Below are 16096 nucleotides of genomic sequence, written 5' to 3' on the forward strand. Positions count from 1 at the left end.
ACTAATCTTGCTTTCTATGGCTTGCTTTTTATCTAACAATCAACAAAATTTAATGCACCAATACACAAATCAAGAGGTCTTTTAACGGTTGTAATGGGGTTAGGGTCAAGGTAGGATTGTATTTGGCCAAGCGGACTAAAATCTAAATCCTTAATTAACATAAACTTTCCACCTAACTTAGGACAATCCATGTAATATAAAATCAATAACTACCCATTAACGGCATTTTCCACATTTTCATGCATTCTAAAATTGAGTTCAGTACATATGCATTGATACCAACACTTACTTTGGGGCATTTTGTCCCCTTTTATTATTTGCCTTTTTTTCACTCTTTTTTTTTTATTTTTTCTCAATGCATATGATTAAAGTATTGAATGCAATAATATGTGCTCAACTATTATTTTGCACATTTTCACTAAAATATACAACAGCCAATTACTCAAACCAAATATTTTCAAACCCAACTTCTCCACACTTAAATCATGAGCACTTTTACTAGTTTAAGCTAACCAAGGATTCAAATTAAGGACATTATTATTTTCCGCTTAGAGTTAGTAATGAGCTAAAGTAAAGAACAAATGGGTAAAATAGGCTCAAATTGGTTTGCGAAGGATAATGGAAGGGTAAGGCCATATGGGTATGTAAGCTTAGTGAATCAAGGCCTCAATCATATAAGTGCATGCATACATCAAACAGTGGAAATATAGACTTAAGCAAGACAAAGATTACAATTTTAGAAAGAATAACACACAAAAAATAAAATATATTGGTTGATAAAATGCAACCAATCAAATAGGCTCCAAATCTCACTGGTTTTGTGTGTTTGAGCTTTAAACTATGTTCCAAAATAATATTTCTTCATACAAGTTTTTTTTTAAATTAAAAAAAGTTTTTAATTTAAATTAGTGAAATACTATAAAAAGTTTCTTGAAAAAGAAAATATTACTTCAACCAAGTAATGGTAATATATGCACAAAATCAAACAAACATGCAATCAAACATGCAAATGCAACAATGAAAAACAAAAAATTGGTGTTGAGAAGGGACTAACCAACCCGTGGAGATTGGTATTGACCTCCCCACACTTAAAGATTGCACCGTCCTCGGTGCATGCAAAGGTGTGCAGGTGGGCGGGGGTTGTGGTTCCTCAGCTGGTGCTCATTGTAGAGTTTTTCTCTTTACTCTTTTCGGTGGCCAGCCTGAGAAAGGGAGAAGAGAAGGGGACATGAGGTCAAAGCGGTAGAGCAAGGGAGAGGGCAGTATTAGTAAGAATCATGCCAAAATAAAGAAGAATGTCGTTAACACATGGTCGCGACTCCATGAAATTAAGACAACAATGGAAACAGGGCATGATAAATTGAGGCAATTAAATGCAAGATGTTTATTGGCATGCTGGCAAAGGCATGAGTAGCACAAATCAAGCATTGAAAGCCATAATGTATTATTAGTCGTGAGAAACTAACAATAACATTTGTATTGACAATTATATTCAATTAATAAAATATTGGAAAGGGTTTTGTGAAAAACAGGCATTAGAGTAGAAGGATAGAATAATGAAGAATGCACAATGCCATATGGACTTTGTCACAAACACTTAGTATGCATGTTTAATAAGGTATAGAGAGTATTAAATTGAACATGCAAGCACCCTTAAAAAAAATAATATATAATTATCAAACAATTTCTTAACAATCCACAAGCAAAATATAAGAAATAATGACCCAAATTAATTTTCAACACCAATGAAAATAATGCAATGAATGAAAGTATGCAAATAAATTGAATGAAATGAAATATAAGAAAAATGATAAGTGAAAGAAAGGAAGAAGAGGTAAGTAAGAAAGAGGGAAGGAAAAAAATTATGATTGGGGGAAAAAAAATAAAATTTTTGGTGCTGATCTGGATAAGCTGTGCGGCGCAAGCGATGCGGTCGCATGGGGGACGCGTTCGCGACTTGCGCTTTAAGTTAATCGACGCGGTCGCGTCGGTCACGCTATCGCGTGATTCGTTTTATGCGACTGTCCAGAGGGCAGCCTCGCACTCGCACAACTCTCTGTTCAAAAATCTTATTTTGCCAAAATATGGGTGACGCGATCGCGTGAGTGGCCAATATTGGGATATGACGCGGACGCGTGTAGCACGCATTCGTGTGGTAGGGATTGTGCGTCTAGCATTAATCCAGCACCACTCCAGCATAACTTTCGGCTATGGACCATTTTCACGTCGATTACCAGGTCACGCGGCCGCGTGGGTGATGCGGACGTGTGGGAGGCATGTTTCCCATGTGACGCAGACGCGTCAGCGACGCGGTCGAGTGGGGCGATATGTGCCACGGGCATGCCTTCAGCCACGCTCTTGTGTGACTCTCTGTTCGATTTATCATTCTCTCTAAGCCACCTGTGACGCAGTCGCGTCGCGGCTCTCCCATTTTTTTTATATATATGTAGAATGCAGAATGAAATGATAATATGAATGTTATGCAAAACTCCAGGTTCAATACAATAAAATAAAATAAAACTTGAAAACAAATAAAACTAAATAAAAATGAAAAAGGAACGATCATACCATGGTGGGTTGTCTCCCACCTAGCACTTTTAGTTAAAGTCCTTAAGTTGGACATTTGGTGACCTCCATGTTATGGTGGCTTGTGCTTGAACTCATCCAGGAATCTCCACCAATGTTTGTATCTACAGTAACCTCTGGGGTCCCAAACTAAGCATGTAAAGCCCTTTATAAGCTTCAAACAAATTCTTAGGCTCCCGGGGTGACAAATGTCAGAGCAGATTCCAGGATCCCAAATCTTGCTTTTACACCCATTTTTGTTGGGATCTGTATTTTTCCAGCTGGGTGATAAGTAATTTAAATTCTCACTACAGTCACCAAACAACTTCCTAGACCCATTCAGTTGAGCTCTATACCAACCTTTGCGTTTAAACTTTGAGCTTCCAACCATAATGAACCTTACAGGACAATTCTTACCACTGACCATCTTCCTCTTACTCTTAATGCCACAAAGAGCTCTGAGTTGACCATCTGTCTCCAGAAGCCCGTATTCGAGTGGAATTAGAAAGCTAAGGGATATGAATTTTACCCACTTGAATGTTGTGAAGGATGATGGTAACTTAGGGGGAGGTGTTTCTAATGAACGTGCAAGCTCCACTCCCTTGTGCTCTTCTTCGACATCTTCCACCTCTTTGCAATCTTCTTCAATATCAACCTCTTCCTCTTGGTGGATTTCTTCCAATTCAATCTCTTCTTCATTGTTCACCAAGGACATGGGAGGTTGTGCTTCTTCTTCTTTCATTTCCATGTCAAGTCCAATGGGAGAGGACACATATGTAGATAAGAATTCATCAATGATCGAATCCATCTCTTGACCATCCCTTTCAAAGTCTTCAATCATGAGATGCCTTGGAGGTTATACACCCTCCTCAACATCAGTTTCAAACATCTTTGAAGGAGGCTCTATAACTGGACTTTCTCATGGAGGTTCAGCATCTCCTAAGTCTTCAACCACTGCTTCCTCTTTCTCTTCAATAATTCTGGCTTCCTCCACTAGTTCCAGTACAAATTCATACTCCTTACTGTCCATCGGAGTTTCTAATGTCTCCTTCATGCTACATCCTTCATTAGATTGTCCACATAAAGCCATGGGGGTTCCTTGAGTGTCCGAATGTTGAGACGCTAATTGATTTATCGCTTGATTCAATTGATGAAGGGTTGCGTGAAATTGATCCACTGTTTCCTTGAAACGATCCGTTGATTCTTGTTGTGCTCGGCTATCATAAGTAGGATCATAGTGCTCTTGGATTGATGGATATGGAGATGGTGTATATTTAGGTGGTGGTTCTGGGTATGGTTCATATGGTGGTTAGTGTGATGGATAAGGGATGGGGTCATATGGGGGTGAATGGCGGAAAGGGGCTTGTGAGTATGGTGGTCCAAAGTCATGTTGAGGATATCTATCATTTTGGTATGCACTGTAGCATGGTCTTCGTCCATGATATCTTGGAAGGTGTTGTTGCCTAAAGGGTTGATCAGATCCTCTTGGCTCCGTCCATCTTTGATTGCTTTGACCTTGATGCATATTCCTGTTATAGCTTCCTCTTCTTGCAACATAGTTGTAACCAGACTCATAGCCAAAGGGGTGAGAGTTCATAGTAGTAGAAGAAAATAAAAACAAATACTAACAAAAAGAAAATATTTTGAAAAAGATTTAATTTTTGAAAAAAAGATAAGATAAGATAATTTTTTTTAATCTGATTTTTTTTGAAAAATATTTACAATAACCAATAATAAAGCACATGTTTGCAATTCCCCGGTAACGGCGCCATTTTGAAGAACTAAAGATTGACGGTTTAGAAGTTATAGTAAACTCTCGTTGTAAGTATAGTTACTAAACCAAGCAATCAACCTTTCTTACAAACGTTTTGGTTGTCACAAGTAACAAACCCCTTTAAAATTGATAACCGAGTATTTAAACATCGGGTCGTCTTCTCAAGGAATTGCAGGGAGGTATGTTCTTATTATTGGTTATGAGTTTTGTAAATTAGGGGTTTTGAGAATGAGGAACAAGTATAATAAATGATAAGTGAAATAAATAAATATCTATAAAATAAACTCTTGGTAAGGTATGCGAAACTAGAAGTCCTATCCCGGTTAACCTTATCAATTGTGATGAGAATTGGATTTTTCTCCCACTAAGTCAACTTCTAACTATGAAGGTAAGTCAAGTGGATGAATTAATTTTTAATTCCTCGGGTCCTAGTCCTTCCTTGGGAAAGGCTAGAGTTATTGGAACTCGAATTAATTCTAGAAGAGTTTCAATTTATAGTCAACAATGAGTTTGACAACTCAAGAGTTACCAATTAATCAACCAAAGCCAAGAATGTAGAAAGCTAAATTAAAATCATATATCTAAAAACATCTCAATAATGTATATTAAATAAGAGAATCAATCCTAACATGAAAAGTTCATAAGTCAATTGGGCAACACAAATCAGATACAAATGAAAGCATCAGAGTAAATAAAAGTAGAAGAGAAACATAAATTATTGAACCTGGTATGAAGAAAGAATCCCAATGATTAAAAGAAATCCTAAATCCTTTAAGAGGAATCCTAATCCTAAGACCTAAGAGAGAGGAGAGAGCCTCTCTCTCTCTAGAATCTACAACTAAAACCTAAAATTGTGAGTTATAAATATCCTATGATTCTGCTCCACTCCCAGCCTCTAATATATGTTTTCTGGGCCAAGAATTGGGTCAAAAATAGCGCAGAAGTCACTCTCAGCGCTTTCTGGTCCGTACAGGTCGCGGGCAAGTGACGCGCAGGCGTCGTCCACGCGTCCGTGTGGATTGAAGTTCGCAGATGCGACGCGGGCACATCATTCACGCATTCGTGTCACCTAACTTCGGGGATGTTTTGGAAAATTATATTTCAAATCGAAGCCCTTGACGTTAGCTTTCCAACGCAACTGAAACCGCGTCATTTGGACCTCTGTAGCTAAAGTTATAGTCGTTTGAGTGCGAAGAGGTCAGGCTGGACAGCTTAGCAGTTTCTTCAACTTCTTGTATTCCTTCCACTTTTGCATGCTTCCTTTCCATCCTCTAAGCCATTCCTGCCCGGTAATCTCAGAAATCACTTAACACACACATCAAGGCATCTAATGATAATAAGAGAGGATTAATATTAGCAAATATAAGGCCAAAGAAGCATGTTTTCAATCATAGCACAAAATCAGGAAGGAGAATGTAAACTCGTGCAAATAGTATGAATAAGTGGGTAAAGAGTTGATAAAAACCACTCAATTGAGCACAAGATAAACCATAAAATAGATGTAGTTTAAGCAAGGAATGGAAGCTATAACAGGACTATGCATCAAGGTCTAAGCAATCAAAGATGGATGGAGCCAAGAGGATCTGATCACTAATTTAGGCAACAACACCCTCCTAGATACCATAGACGGAGACCATTCTACAATGCATACCCAATTGATAGATTTGGTGGACCCCCTTGTAGCTATCAACAAGCCCCATCCCATGCTCAGAGACCATCCTTTCAACACAACCTCAACCCACCATACTCACAAGCTTCTTTTCACCATTCGCCACCATATGATCCTTATCCGCCCCAACGCCAATCCAACTACTCCCAAGAACCACCACTCTCCTACGCACCATGTCCATATCCATCAAGCCAAGAATCCCAGGTTCGCTTTGAAGAATCAGTAAACCAATTCAATGCAACCCTTCATCAACTGGAGCAAGCAATAAATCAATTATCTTCCAGACGTTTGGACACTCAACAGACTCCCATGGCATCATGTGGAGATTCTAATAAAGAATGTATTGTGAAGAAGACATGATACGTAAAAATTTGATTTCACGTACAACCGGCAAGTATACCGGGTCGTATCAAGTAGTAAGACTCACTAAGAGTGAGGTCGATCCCACGAGGATTGGTAGATTAAGCAACTTTAGTTAAATGGTAAACTTAGTCAAGCGAACATGATCTTTGATTTTATGAGCAATGTGACTTTTGAACATAATTACAGGAATTTAAATGGCAATTAAGAACAAGAATATAGAAATAAAATGGAAGTAAATAACTGAAACTTAAATTGCAAGAAACTTAAATAACATCAAAGATAAATGGCAAGGAACTAAAGGGTGCAGAAATTTAAAGAATATAAGAGTAAATAGCAAGAATTGAGAGAACAAAATGTAGATGACAAGAATAATAAATTGACAGAATGTAAAAGGGAATTGGGTTATGGGTAATCAAACAACTAGAAGTAAAAGAAATAAGAATTAATGATAGAGAGGATCATTAGGGATCAGAGATGTTAGTTTTCATGAATTGATGTTAGTCAAATCTTCCTCAATCATGGGTATAGATCCATGGCAAATGGGTGATTGAATCCCAATCTCTTGGTGATTCAATCTCTCTTAACATAGCCAATTGCCACTCTCGTGATCTAATTGTTCATGAGAAGAGATGAAGATCAATTTTAATCCAGCCACACAATTTCCAAAATCTTAACCAAGGAGAGTTACATCTCACATACTAACCAAGGTATATTGATTGAGGAAATCATGAGAGGATGAACTCTAAACTGAATTATGTGGCTCATTCATCAAATTCACCACATAATTCATATAGATTAACCCCTCTCTCGATGGTGGTTGAATCTTTGAAGAACAAGAGTTCCCTCTTTAGATCAACCACTAAAATTGAGAAAGAGAAGATGGGTTCACCAATTCATTCCAACCAACAGAGCTCCTCCCCCTAATGAAAGTGGGGTTTAGTGAATCATAGCTCCAATCTCAACAACAAATGCCATTAACAAAAATTAAACTAAGTGGAAAGGAAGAAGAAGAAGAAGAATGAAGTGCTTAAAACTTGAAGATGAAGAAGAAAAATTCCAATAGAAAACCAAAGATGAGCTTTCCGGGAGAATACCCGGAAGTTCTAACAATAAGCTAAGTAAAAGTGCTAAAAATTCTAAGTGTTAAAAAAAAGTATTCAAAAGTCCAAAAGTCCCCTACAAGTACATCAATCTCTTCTATTTATACTACTCCTAAAACTCTTCAGAGACCTTCAATTTGGGTTAGCAATGTGGGCTTTCTCATTGTTGAATTCTTGGCTCAATTGGAAGTGTTGCTAGACTTGGAATGGAAGAGTTCATTCATCATGTTTCTGGCCCATTGGCTTGGCGTTATTGGCACTAACTCCAGGCCAAATGCACGTTGGCAACGTGCAAGACATTTTCCTGGTAGTGAAGTATGAGACTTGGGCGTTGCTAGCCCAAGTTGTTGCCAACAACTTGCTTTTCCTCTTCTTGGCTCTACTTTCATGCTAAATGTAGCCCAGAATTTGAGTGTCAACCTTCAGCCTCAATATGGACTATTATACATCATTGGAAAGCTCTTGATGTCTATTTTCTAATGCCACTGGAATCACTTCATTTGGACTTTCCTAGCTCAAGTTATGCTTCCTCAAAGAAGGTAAGGTCAAGCTGCCAAGTTGTTGCCAAGTTGTTGCCAAAAACGCACCTTAAACCCCAAGTTGGCAACGTGCTCGTGCCTAGCCTCCCAAGGCAGGGGCTTGGGGCTGGCGTTGTTGCAAAACACGCCCCCTATCCAGCACGTTGGCAACGTGCTCGAGCCACACTCCAAGGCTAGTCTCTAGCCTCCTTGAATTTCACTTCATGTTCTTGTTTTTAGGGCCTAAAGATGACTCTGGTTTGGCTTCAATTTTGTGCTCCACCATAGACTATTATATATGGTAGGAAAGCTCTGAATGTCAGCTTTCCAATGCAACTGGAAGCACTCAATTTGGATCTCTGTAGCTCAAGATATCTTCCATTGAAGAGGACATGGTCAGGCTGCCTTGTTGGAGTTGTTGTGAATAACGCCCATACATTTCAAGTTAGCAACGTGCACCACAATTTCCTGGCGTTGTTGTGAATAACTCCTTCTCTTTAGCACGTTGGCAACGTGCTCGAGCCTTTCTCAAGGCTCCATGCTTGCTTCCTGGCGTTGGCAACGTGCATGGCAAGGCCAATGGGCGTTGGCAACGTGCATGGCATGCTTGTGGGCGTTAGCAACTTGGTTGGCAAGGCTTGGGGACGTTAGCAACTTGGTTGGCAAGGCTTGGCGTTGGCAACTTGATTTTGGCGTTGGCAACGTGAATGGTGCAACTCATGGGCGTTGGCAACCTGGTTGGTGCGCCATTGGGCGTTGGCAACCTGGTTGGTGCGCCATTGGGCGTTGGCAACCTGGTTGGTGCGCCATTGGGCGTTGGCAAACTGGTTGGTGCTGCCATTGGGTGTTGGCAACTTGGTTGGCACCAAGACTTGGTGCCTAGCCAAGCAACCATTCCTGGCGTTGTTGCCAAACACTCCAATGCTTCCTAGCTTCAACAACGTGCTCGAGCTCCTCTTTGGTGCCAAAATTGCTTGTGTGTGGCGTTGGCAACGCCACTCTCAAGTTGGCAACGCCAACTTTGCTTCTTGTCTTCCTCCAGGGCTAAACTTGCTTGTGTGTGGCGTTGGCAACGCCCTTCTAGAGTTGGCAACGCCAACTTTGCTTCCAGGGTTGCCAAGCTTGCTTGGTGTGGTTGTGTGTGGCGTTGGCAACGCCCTTCTAGAGTTGGCAACGCCAACTTTGCTTCCAGGGTTGCCAAGCTTGCTTGGTGTGGTTGTGTGTGGCGTTGGCAACGCCCTCCTCAAGTTGGCAACGCCAACTTTGCTCCTTGGTTGCCTCCAGGGCCAAGCTTGCTTGTTTGTGGCTTGTGTGTGGCGTTGGCAACGCCAGCTTCAAGTTGGCAATGCCAACTTTGCTTCTTCCAGGGCCAAGCTTGCCTTGCGTTATCCATAAAAACGCACCACATTCCCAAGTTGGCAACGCCAACTCCTCTTCCTGGCGTTGGCAAGAATAACGCCCATTGTATCCAAGTTGGCAACGCCAACTTCTTGCCCAGCTTGCATTATTCTTGCTTCCATGCTTCCTTGTCTCATCACCTATCATCAACAAGGGAAATAGCTTCAAAGTCTTACCAATTCATGCAATAGATTTCATGAGATTCATTCATACTCATTCATATATGCATTCCTTAAAACATTTGCATGAATTTGGCTAGAATTAACATGTTCCTTGATATCATCATGCATGGAAACAAAACTCATAAAAGGACTTGTTTATTTAGAGAAAATGAGTGAAATTAAACTAAAACTAACTAAGCCAACTAACTAATAAAGCAAATATGCACTTGCATCACAACACCAAACTTAAAGTATTGCTTGTCCTCAAGCAAAATATAAAGGACTTTGTCACAAGAATTTAAGATGTAAGACTTGAATGTTCTCCCAGAGAGTAATTTCTCATTGAGCATGTCATCCTCACTTGTGTGGTCATTAATTTATTGTAATTGAACACAACTATTCAACTTTTTCAATTAAAATGCTTGCTTCACTACTAAATTGGTTAACTTCACTAGACTTCTTTCATACCTTAGCACATGATCCTTGAACCAAATTTTTTCTGCTTATTTCTTTTTCCTTCTTTTTTTTTTTTTCAATTAAGCTTGAAATCTTGTCTTAAGGCGGCTCTTTAGCATAAGCTTTCAATCAACAATCCCAAACCAGTTGGTTCAAGTTGTTAAGTGTTGAGACACTCTTAAAGATTTACTCACTCAAGCCTCTTTCCTTAACACATTCAATCACAGGCATATAACATTGAAATTTTGTTTGGATAGTGGTGTCCAGCACCTCTTTGGGTTGCTAAGTGTTCTGTTATAGAGCTACTCTTGATTGTGGGTTTCCAATCGATAATCCCGAGTTAGTTAACTCAAGTTACCGGGTGATGAAGCACCCCTCGGATTTACTAGCCCAAGTATATCTCTTAACATCAATCACCACAGACACATATCCAAATTTTGTCATTGATGCCTAGCCTTTCATTCTTTGTACTCTATTTTCTTTATTGTCAAGGTTATTTGTGCTTTTACTGTTAAAGTCTTTGTGATCCTTAACCAAACTAGTCTTGTGTAAGCAAGCACTCTTTTGAAATCATTGAGCCTTGATTCTTTCACAATAAATCTACTAGCACTTTTCTATGGGACAACATGATCCTTTTTAAGCTAGATTTCTCTCTGTTCTTGCTCAAACTACATCTTTTATTCCAATGACAAGTAAAAGTATTAAAGACAAGCAACCATTCCAAATCTGTGAGTGGTGATGCATGGAATGGGCAACATAAAAGACAATGCTTCAAAAAGAAAATGCATCCTAGAAGGTATATCATATTTCAGACATACATCTTCTTTATTTAATAAAACATAAAGAAAAAACATAGGAACTTCACCACCTTTAGTCTTCATGTCCCTTTTCCCTTGCTTGATTCTCCTTGCTTTCCTTTGCCCTTTGGGTCTTCTTTCTTTTTGCTTCTCCGTTCTCCTTGTTGTTGTGTTGTTGCATCTCCCTTTGGATCTTCTTTCTTTTTGCTCCTCCTTTCTCCTTGTTGTTGTGTCGTTGCATCCTTCTCTTTTCTTTGCCAAATTCCTGAGCTTATCATTGTCTCCTGTAGCCTCTGTTGATTGAATCTCACCCTTGCTAGTTCCTGCTCTTCAAATATCTTGCGAGCTTCATTGAAGGTTTTAATTTGTGGGTTGAGTAATGGGGGTGTGGAACAGAGGTAACTGAGCTTTTCTTGGGTGCATATATCATAGTCAAGTCTGTCCTTATGCCTGGCTTCCCTGAACATTCTGTTTTCATTGAAATCTCTGTAGAGTGTTTCATGTCTAGCATCCAACCTATGGAGAAGTTCTCTTTGCTGAGCTTGCTCTATCCTTAGTTGAGCTTGTTCTTGTATCACTTTCTCCATGGCTTTTTCATGTTCCATAGTTGAATTGTTGATGGCTTCCTGCATCTTGGCATATTGTTCTTGTTGTAGTTCCATCATGTGTGCTTGGTACTCATTTTGTTGGTTCATCCATTGAACTTGAACCCCTCTTTGTTGATCCATCAATTGCCAAAGGTCCCTTTGTTGTTGTGCTTGTTCCTCTTGGCTTCTTTGAATTTGTGAATATTGCCCAAAAATTCCTTCCAAGGCGGCTTGGAGTTGGTTCATGTTCAAGGTGTGGGATTCATTCATTTCTTGAGGCTCCTCCTCTTGTCTTACCTCTTTCCTTTTCTTCCTTCTTGCTAAAGGTTGCCTTTCCAATTGGGTTGTGGTGATGAACTCCAACCTTTCTTTGGTAAGAGGTTTCCCAACAGAGACCACATCAGTTTCTTCAAATTCTCCCAGAGGCACTCCAGCTTCTTCACATAGGCGCAGAATAGTACTAGGATATCCTAGCCAGCTGTCTTGTTTGACCTTTTGAGCTATTTCAATGATGTTCTTGGCTATAATGTCTCCAACATTGATTTCCCCTCCTTTCATTATGCAATGGATCATTATAGCTCTATTCACCGTTACCTCAGAGTTATTTGAAGTAGAGATCAATGACCTCCTCACTATGTCATGCCATCCTTTTGCTTGAGGTATGAGATCACCTCTCCGAAGTTTGAGTGGTCGGCCATGTGAATCCAATACCCAATCCGTGCCTATTCTGCATAAGTCACTCACCACATCCACATATCTTGGGTCATTTTCAACCCTTTCTTCATAGCTAGGTCGTTTGAACTGTTTTGCCTTGACTTTTAGCACCCTGTTGATGGTGTCCGGGCTAAAATCAACAGTCACACCTCTTACATAACTCATGTAAGGTTCTTCATCATCATATTCTCTTATCACATTAGTGAAGAATTCATGGATGAGAAGCATGCTCACTTCTTGAGGTTGGTCACAGAGAAGCTCCCATCCCCTTTTTCTGATTATTTTTTGTATTTCAGGATATTCATCTTTTTTAAGCTTGAATGGTAGCTCTGGAACAACATCTTTGCTTGACATCCAACTAAAGATCCGCTCATTGTGTTTGGATTTGAATCTTCTTTCATCAAATTCATCTTCTCTCCTATCCCTTGATGATGAGGCCATTGAGATTCACTTGCAAGGTTGAATCTCCCCAACACCAAACTTAGATGAATGCTTGTCCTCAAGCACAAGGAAAATGATTGTGAATGAGAGAGGTATAAGATGAGCACGGTGACTTATAGAAAATAGAAAATGATGGTGAAGGAGGTTGAGTGTTTCGGTTATGTGAGAGATGTGATGCTCCAAGAGTTTTGTTGGGTAGAGGTGAGGTTCAAGGCTAGAATTTGTGAAGCATGGAATAGGTTGGAGGTTGAGTGTGAGTTCGGGTAATGAAATGAGGTTATGGGGTAGAGGAATGAGTGATGAAGAATGAGGTTTGATGAATGTGGTTGAAGTATTTAAAGTGAAAGTTGGTGGGGAGGCATTTAAGGCTCGGTCATGGCATGCTTTCTTGTGCCCAATACATGTTGATTTGTTTTTCCCATGCATAAAGTTCAAAACTCATGTGACTTCCCTTCTTTGTGTATCCGTGACCTCCCTCCAAGATTCCCCATCATTTCTTTCTTTCTTTCATTATATGCTTCCAAGATTCCCCATCACTTCTTTCTTTCTTTCCTGCAACAAAATGCCAAAAGCTTAAGATTCTTAAAGTGACATTAATAGCTAAAAGCTTATGATGATGTTCCTATGCAAACTTGACTAAATTAGATTCCCTAATCTATTTTTTTAGCATTAATAATGCAAGTAAAGACACCAAACTTAGTTTGTGACTAAATGTTCTATGGAATTAATTCCAAAGATAGCCACCTCAAACTTAGTAATTTACCTACATTAGATGCTATTTCACGTTTTTTTTTTTTTTTTATAACTAAAGTAGATGACAATACTTTCATAGCCTAACATTTTCGTGTATATATGGACACCAAACTTAGTTTGTGGCTAAGTGTTGTAGAACACACATTTGCCATTACTTCAAGATTGGCCACACCAAACTTAGTGCCTTGCATACACCATGTACTAGTCTACTTGATCATTATTGGTTACTAAAACATGAAAATAAAAGACTCCCTGTGCATGGGTTGCCTCCCATGAAGCGCTTTGTTTATTGTCCTTAGCTCGACATTGCAGCTTCTTTGCTCATATTAAGAGTTGTACACTCTCTTCCTTGCTCCAAGGGCCACCAAAATAGTGCTTCACCCTATGTCCATTGGCTGTGAAGGTTTGCTTTGAGGCTTCATCAAGTAATTCAACATAGCCATGAGGTGATACTTTAGTGATGGTGTATGGACCAGTCCATCTAGACCTCAGCTTCCCAGGGAAGATCTTCAATCTTGAATTGAATAGCAACACCTTTTGGCCTGGTTCAAATGTTCTTTGAGAGATCCTCTTATCATGCCATCTCTTTGCTCTCTCTTTGTATATTTTGGCATTATCATATGCCTCCAATCTGAACTCCTCAAGTTCATTGAGTTGTAGCAACCTCTTCTCTCCTGCTGCTTGAGCATCTAAATTCAGAAGTTTGGTGGCCCAAAAGGCCTTATGTTCAAGCTCCACAGGGAGGTGGCATGCCTTTCCATACACCAGCTGAAATGGAGATTTTCCTATGGGTGTCTTGAAGGCTGTCCTATATGCCCAAAGTGCATCATCCAGCTTCCTAACCCAATCCTTTCTTGTTGTTCCCACAGTTTTCTCCAAGATCCTTTTTAGCTCTCTGTTGGCAAGTTCAGCTTGTCCATTGGTTTGTGGGTGATATGGGGTAGCTACTTTGTGTGTAACACCATACTTGTGGAGTAAGGAATTTAATTGCTTGTTGCAGAAGTGGCTTCCCCCATCACTTATAAGTCCCTTGGGCACTCCAAATCTAGTGAAGATGTTCTTCTTGAGGAATTGCAAGACCACGTTGGTATCACATGTGGTGGTGGCTATTGCTTCTACCCATTTGGAGACATACTCCACTGCTACCAGGATGTATTTGAACGTGTAAGATGGAGGAAAAGGTCCCATGAAATCTATTCCCCACAAATCAAAGAGTTCCACTTCCAAAATGAACTTTTGAGGCATCTCATTTTTCTTTGACAAACCCCCTGCTCTTTGACATTCATTGCATTGGCTCACAAACTCCCTAGCATCCTTGAAGATTGAAGGCCAATAAAAACCACTTTGAAGGACCTTTGCAGCAGTTCTTTCAGCTCCAAAATGACCACCATAACTAGAGTTGTGACAATGCCATAGTATGTTCTTCATCTCATCCTCTGGTACACATCTCCTTATCATTCCATCTGGGCATCTTTTGAACAAGAATGGCTCATCCCAAAAGAAGGACTTAGCCTCATGCAACAGCTTCTTAACTTGTTGTCTTGTGTACTCTTGTGGAATGATTCTTCCTGCCTTGTAGTTGGCCATGTCTGCAAACCAAGGGACATGTTGAATGTGCAAGAGGTGTTCATCTGGAAATTCTTCATTTATTGATGGAAGGTTGTCTTGGCATGCATCTTGTGGTACCCTTGATAAGTGATCAGCAACTTGATTTTCACTGCCCTTTCTATCTTTGATCTCAATGTCAAACTCTTGTAGGAGTAGCACCCATCTGATTAGCCTTGGTTTGGCATCCTGTTTTGACATAAGATACTTAATAGCAGCATGGTCAGTATACACTAAGACTTTAGATCCAATCAAATATTGTCTAAACTTATCAAAAGCATATACCACGGCTAGTAACTCTTTCTCTGTTGTGGTGTAGTTTCTTTGAGTCTCATTCAATACCTTACTTGCATAGTAGATAACATGAAGCTTCTTTTCCTTCCTCTGCCCCAACACAGCACCAATTGCAAGGTTACTTGCATCACACATAAGTTCAAAAGGTAGTCCCCAAATTGGGGGTGTGATGATTGGTGCTGTGGTGAGCTTAGCCTTTAGAGTTTCAAAAGCATGCTTGCATTCATCATCAAAGATAAAAGGATTGTCTACCACCAACAAATTGCTTAGTGGCTTTGCTATTTTGGAAAAATCTTTGATGAATCTCCTATAGAAACCAGCATGCCCTAAGAAACTTCTAACGGCTTTCACACTAGTTGGCAAAGGAAGTTTTTCTATAATTTCTACTTTTGCCTTGTCAACTTCTATACCTTTTCTTGAAATTTTATGGCCAAGAACAATGCCTTCGGGTACCATGAAATGGCATTTTTCCCAATTCAAAACTAAGTTTGTTTCTTGGCATCTTTTCAAGACTAAGGTAAGATGGTGCAAGCAAGTATTGAAGGAATCACCAAAAACAGAGAAATCATCCATAAAGATTTCAATAAATTTTTCTACCATGTCTGAGAAGATTGATAGCATGCACCTTTGAAAGGTAGCTGGGGCATTACATAGTCCAAATGGCATTCTCCTATATGCAAAGACTCCAAAGGGACAAGTAAAGGAAGTCTTCTCTTGATCCATGGGGTCAACCACAATCTGGTTATACCCAGAATATCTATCAAGAAAACAATAGTAAGCATGGCCAGCCAACCTTTCAAGCATCTGATCAATGAAAGGTAGAGGGAAGTGATCCTTCCGTGTGGCATCATTCAGCCTCCTATAGTCTATGCACATCCTCCATCCTGTCACTGTTCGTGTT

At 39.8% G+C, this 16096-nt stretch overlaps 1 protein-coding gene across 1 annotated transcript in view; it reads right to left on the bottom strand.

Moving 5' to 3' along the window:
* Positions 1 to 15651, bottom strand: part of LOC112709135 (uncharacterized) — a 53791-nt gene extending 38140 nt beyond the window's left edge. Inside the window, exons 1-3 of the mRNA XM_072202047.1 lie at positions 15249 to 15651; positions 14685 to 14864; positions 13678 to 14567 (exon numbers count right to left, since the gene is read on the bottom strand). Coding sequence (XP_072058148.1) covers positions 13678 to 14567; positions 14685 to 14864; positions 15249 to 15651 — 1473 coding nt within the window. The remainder of the gene's footprint in view (positions 1 to 13677; positions 14568 to 14684; positions 14865 to 15248) is intronic.
* Between the last annotated feature and the right edge of the window lie 445 nt (positions 15652 to 16096).

This window comes from Arachis hypogaea, chromosome 9 (genome assembly GCF_003086295.3).
Source record: "Arachis hypogaea cultivar Tifrunner chromosome 9, arahy.Tifrunner.gnm2.J5K5, whole genome shotgun sequence".
Classification (NCBI taxonomy): Eukaryota; Viridiplantae; Streptophyta; class Magnoliopsida; order Fabales; family Fabaceae; genus Arachis; species Arachis hypogaea.